Source organism: Boleophthalmus pectinirostris, unplaced genomic scaffold (assembly GCF_026225935.1).
Source record: "Boleophthalmus pectinirostris isolate CB_2022bp ecotype Guang Dong unplaced genomic scaffold, ASM2622593v1 HiC_scaffold_13, whole genome shotgun sequence".
NCBI classification, from domain to species: domain Eukaryota; kingdom Metazoa; phylum Chordata; class Actinopteri; order Gobiiformes; family Gobiidae; genus Boleophthalmus; species Boleophthalmus pectinirostris.
In genome coordinates this window covers 3,623,284-3,629,283 of record NW_026571036.1, presented here as the reverse complement: position 1 = coordinate 3,629,283, position 6,000 = coordinate 3,623,284, and the positions used below count along the sequence as shown (strand labels likewise).

Genomic DNA, 6,000 nt, shown 5'->3' with positions numbered 1-6,000 from the left:
AAGTACACAGTACTCTATACACAAGTACACACTACTCCACTATACACAAGTACACACTACTCTATACACAAGTACACACTACTCTATACACAAGTACACACTACTCTATACACAAGTACACACTACTCTATACACAAGTACACACTACTCTATACACAAGTACACACTACTCTATACACAAGTACACAGTACTCTATACACAGTGTTGGGAAGGTGACTTTTAAAATGTAATCCCCTACAGATTACAGATTACATACCCCAAAATGTAGTTTGTAACGTAATCCATTAAATTACTTAAAGTGAGTAACGTAATCAGAATACTTTGGATTACTTGATTTTGTCATGCTTTTTAGTTTAGTTCTGGATTTAGTCCTGGTTTTGTCCTAGTTTAATTCTGGTTTAGTCCTGGTTTAGACCTAGTTTAGTCCTAGTTTAGGTCCTGGTTTAGTTCTAGTTTAGTCCTCGTTTTAGTCCTGGTTTAGCCCAAAATGTGAAAACAGAAAATTACTGCCATGTAATCCATTTATTTCAACAAAGTAACTGTAATCCAATTACCACTCACTGAAACAGTAACTGTAACCGAATACAGTTACTCATACTTTGTACTCTGATTATGTAACTCCGGTACATGTAATCTGTTACTCCCCAAGTACACAGTACTCTGTACACATTACTCTATCTGTTATATATACTGTAGATGTAAAGGTACACAGTTTAATCTATACAGATATGGGTCCATTAAATCTCAGTCTGAGAAGAGCAGCACAAACCAGTTCTTCAGATCCTTCATTACGCTGCATTACCCGGACATATAAAGGCAGTGGGGCTTTTCTGTCGCCTCTCTCCCTCTCTCCTCTTCCTCTTCCTCTTCCTCAGTGCTGTAGAAGAGGAAGGGGAGAGCCTAAAAGCAGCAATTACGCCCACTCAGACTCAGCGCGAGGCTTCACAAGAGCTCAAACTTCACTTCTCATTTAAAAGGAGAAAGTAAAAAGTAGTTTGGAGGGAGCTGCGGCGCAGAGAGACAGAGCAGAGGATTGGAACAGAGGGTTTATTAAGGGAGGAAGAGGGAGAGGAGTCGAACCGGTTCTCGATTCTCATCCCTAATCCTGACCAAGCCTGGATCTGCGTCTGAGGACTGGTCCCTCGGGCGCTGCTCCTGACAGACCGACAGGATCTGTAAAGAGAAACTCAACTTCTGGTGCGGCTAAATAACAAAACAGGAGTCTGGAGTCTGGAGTCTGGTCTGGAGGTGTAAGAACAGGAGAATGGCTTCAAACTTCGCCCCCGCAGACCAACGTTGGTATCAGAAACATTGACTTATATTTATTTTTGTTAATTATTTAGTCATTTTGCAGCGTTACGAAACAAAAACAAAACATAGACCAAAACTACTGTACATGGATCGTGACAGAAAGATGCCAGTTTAGATTTGTTTTTTTTGTTCATTTACAGTTGTACAAAATAAACCACAATGAGAGTGAAAGAATTTAAGGATATAAGGATAAGGATCTGTATTTAGCCCTAAAAGTCTGATCAATTGTACAGATGTAGGTGCCATAAATTCACGGAAAATTCACTTTAGGTCATGAAAAACAATTAATATCATTTTAAATTTCACCCTAAATAAGACAAGTTTTCAAAGTGTCAATTCATTTCTGCAGAATGTGTCTCCTGGGGTTAAGACTTTCATATATTGTAATATCTCAAACTCAACGTGAAGAACAGACTGTGATCCTGTAGATAAATATAAAATGTTCTGAACCCCGCTGACGTTCTCACCCAGAGTAATCCCAGATAACCCTCCTGACCCCGTGTCTCTCTCTCTCTGTGTGCCTCAGCTGCTGGAGGAGTGCTGCCTGTGCCCCAGCAGCAGCGTGACCATCGCCGGGGCCCGAGTGGGACTGGCCCCCGCCCTGGACGACACCGCTCACCTGTGGAACATCGCGCCGGACGGGGTCATCGCCTACAGCGCCTCGCCCAACCTCGTGCTCGAAGTCAAGGGTAAGACTGAACACACGCTCCCCCCGAACTGGTGCTGAGGTCAAGGGGGAAAAAAAAAACACCTGAAATACTGATCAGGTTCTTACTGTAGCAGAGATGGAGACAGTGAGTGTGTATACATGCACATCAATAACCCGGTTATTAGCCATATCCCGTTTCTGTCAGTATTCGTGTTACTGTGTTTACATGCGCACTGAGAAACCGGGACACTCATATCCGCGTGTACATGATCAAATGGAGTATCCCGGTTTCTTGACATAATCTTACAAATGCGCAGGCGCAAAAATTAACTTAAATCAATTTCATAAACCAGGAAAAATACAAACCGTGAGCTCCTTTAGCATAAGAAGCTAAGGAGCTACGAGATCTCCCACAATCCACTGTGCAGATTCTTCATTAAAATCTTCTGCATAAATAAACTCAACTTTACAACATATAAACCATAAACACTATAGACACATCAGCCCGTTTGATCAGATCATTCAGCTGTGATCACATTTGTTTACGTTTTACAGAAACGAAACTTAAGACCGTTTGGCTAATTAGCATAAACTGTTAGCGGCGATAAAAACAACTCGCTCCTTGTGCCGCTGATGCGATCAGTTTCTTTTGGACTAAATGACACGACTCTGTGGATTATGTGTGTTATTTCTGTGACAGAAGAGGCGCTAATGATGGTAAGTGTGTTCTGTGTGTGTGTTGTACAGGAGATAGTTCATGTTTTAGCTTTTCAGCGTCACACGAGTGCAGATTGTACGAGTGCAGGTTTAGCGCAGCTCTTTATTTTACAGTCATTTCACTCATTTGGTCACTTTATTTATGTTGGTCAATTTATTTATGTCACTACTGTTGTGGTGAAAGGCTGGAAAGTGTCTTTTGGATGCATGCGACTCAACTTTATGTTGCAGTAACCGGGATACTGCGTTTACATGCCACAAGTAACCCGGTTACTATCGGAATAACCCAGCTACAGTAACCCGTTTTTCTAATAACCGGGATACTGCCATAACCGGGTTACTGAAACCGGGTTACTGCGTATACATGCACCATCAAGAAACCGGGATACTCAAAAAACCCGATCATAACCGGGTTATTGATGTGCATGTGTACGCACTCAGTGTGTGGACTAAAGACGCACATTTGTACATTTGTTTACATCTGTAGAAGTTGCCTCTGATGACAAGTCTGTAGAACGGGGCAAAAACCTGTCGCTCTTGAGCTACCAGGATTTCTGAATTACACGTACTGTCCTGAATAAGAAAAATGTGGATGCCTGACTTTGTACACTAATACATGGCAAAGGAAAAATTCAATTTGTCAACTGGACTAAAGTTTGGTCGAATGTTTGGTTGGTTGAGCTGCGAAATGTATTCGACCCAAAAACTTTTGTCTAGTTGACAAATTGAATTTCTCCTTTGCCATGGATTCTACCTCGCCAGGCTGGTGCCACCTAGTCTGATTCATCAGCCGGTTTCACTTCGTAGAAACCGTGTGACCTCGCAGCATTAGGATTCGTTCTCTCGACGGTAGGCGGGGACTTTTTATCAAATAACCAATCGCTGCTGTTTGGTTGTGACGTATGTAATGTGTCACTAACAGGGTGTATTAAACTTTTCCCAAATCCCGTAGGAAGAAGGACAATAACGTCTTTCCCCTTGAAAAAATTCACCAAACATTTTCTTTGTTCCGGCTTTAAATCCTCGATCTCAGGAATTGTTGACAACACAGAATGTACGACTCTTCACTGATTGGCTGGTGCCCGAACTCGCACTTCCGGGGTTCTTACAAACTGTCTAGTGTATTCCGATTCCTGACCTAGTCGCTGCACAGAAATGAATTTAATTTCTCTCTGGGAATAAACTAGACCAGTAGTTACCAACCTTTTTTGCACCACGGAGCGGTTTTATATCAGACAATATTTCGCAGACCGGAGGGAGTTGGGGGGTGGGGGGACTGTGGATGGGAGGATCCAGCGGCATGGTTAAGTCCTGGCTAAATTATGTCTTAGTCCTGGTTTAGTCCTGGTTTTAGTCCTGTTTTAGACCTGTTTTAGTCCTGGTTTAGTCCTGGTTTTAGTCCTGGTTTAGTCCTGGTTTTAGTCCTGTTTTAGACCTGTTTTAGTCCTGGTTTAGTCCTGGTTTAGACCTGGTTTAGACCTGGTTTAGTCCTGGTTTAGTCCTGTTTTAGACCTTTTTTAGTCCTGGTTTAGTCCTGGTTTTAGTCCTGTTTTAGACCTGTTTTAGTCCTGGTTTAGTCCTGGTTTTAGTCCTGTTTTAGACCTGTTTTAGTCCTGGTTTAGTCCTGGTTTAGACCTGGTTTAGACCTGGTTTAGTCCTGGTTTAGTCCTGTTTTAGACCTGTTTTAGTCCTGGTTTAGTCCTGTTTTAGTCCTGTTTTAGACCTGTTTTAGTCCTGGTTTAGTCTGGTTTTAGTCCTGTTTTAGACCTGTTTTAGTCCTGGTTTTAGTCCTGTTTTAGACCTGTTTTAGTCCTGTTTAGTCCTGGTTTTAGTCCTGTTTTTAGACCTGTTTTAGTCCTGGTTTAGTCCTGGTTTTAGTCCTGTTTTAGACCTGTTTAGTCCTGGTTTAGTCCTGGTTTAGACCTGGTTTAGACCTGGTTTAGTCCTGGTTTAGTCCTGTTTTAGACTTTTTAGTCCTGGTTTAGTCCTGGTTTTAGTCCTGTTTTAGACCTGTTTTAGTCCTGGTTTAGTCCTGGTTTAGTCCTGGTTTAGTCCTGTTTTAGACCTGTTTTAGTCCTGGTTTAGACCTAGTTTAGTCCTGGTTTTAGTCCTGTTTTAGACCTGTTTTAGTCCTGGTTTAGACCTGTTTAGTCCTGGTTTAGTCCTGGTTTAGACCTGTTTTAGTCCTGGTTTAGACCTGTTTTAGTCCTGGTTTAGTCCTGGTTTAGTCCTGTTTTAGTCCTGGTTTACCTGTTTAGACCTGTTTTAGTCCTGGTTTACCTGTTTAGTCCCGGTTTAGTCCTGGTTTAGACCTGGTTTAGACCTAGTTTAGTTCTGGTTTAGTGGAGCAACTCGTGCCATGTAAATGAGCAGAGACAGTTTGCGCGACGTACGGGAGGGGGTTTGCACTTTCGTGGCCCGGGGGTTGTGGACCTCTGCACTAGACGATTTACAAGAACCTCAGAAGTTGTAGCTCGCGCACCGACCAATCAGCTGTGAGCTGTGAACCCGTGACGTCAAACTCGTCGCACCTGTCTGTGTCCCTTTTGTGGACCAGCACAACAGTAAACAAAGCGTCAAGATGGATGTAGACGAAGACAGACATTCTGTGTTGGCGACGATTCCCAAGGTCGAGGATTTAAGGTCGGAACAAAGAGAATGTTTGGTGAATTTTATCAAGGGGAAAGACGTTACCTTATTACATATGTCAGGACCAAATAGCAGCGATTGGTTAAAAATAAAAAATGTACCTGCCCACCATCGAGCGAACAAATCCTAATGCTGCGATTTCTACAAAGTGAAACCGTCTGATGAATCAGGATAGATTCTCCCTGGACGACTGGGGGATTTTACACACTAATAAATGGACAATGGTTTATGTTTTATATACATCTAACTGGACTTCATTAAAGGTTCGCCGTGACACTTAAATATACTCTTTTTCTTGTGACTGTCAAAACTGGGAGTTGTCCGGCAGTTTCGTTTTGTAAAAGTAGCTCAGCGGAGGAAAAAGGTCAGAGTTTCCTGGCGTAGGTGGATTTACTGTGAGCGTTTTGTCCAACAGCAGCGGTTTCCTCGTGTGTCGACTCTTAGGTCATGTTCATACAGCGTCACTTTGAAATTCTCATTAAATCGGTGCAGTAGTGGGAGAGTTTACAGCGTGTTTATTAAACTGGAGCTTATTTACCACATTTTGGTGCATTTTAACAGGTTGTCAAACTGAGCCCCCCCAGAGGAGATACAGGGAATCTTATTAATGTCACTTTATTCATTAACTTCACTCAAGCTTAGCCCAGATGAGCAAAAGTGACTTTGCCAACAG

The 6,000-nt window shown here is 42.5% G+C and overlaps 1 protein-coding gene across 1 annotated transcript in view; it reads left to right on the top strand.

Moving 5' to 3' along the window:
* The window catches only part of LOC110172315 (beta/gamma crystallin domain-containing protein 1-like), a 184,750-nt gene that overhangs the window by 169,204 nt on the left and 9,546 nt on the right, over positions 1–6,000 (top strand). Inside the window, exon 21 of the mRNA XM_055149441.1 lies at positions 1,839–2,001. Coding sequence (XP_055005416.1) covers positions 1,839–2,001 — 163 coding nt within the window. The remainder of the gene's footprint in view (positions 1–1,838; positions 2,002–6,000) is intronic.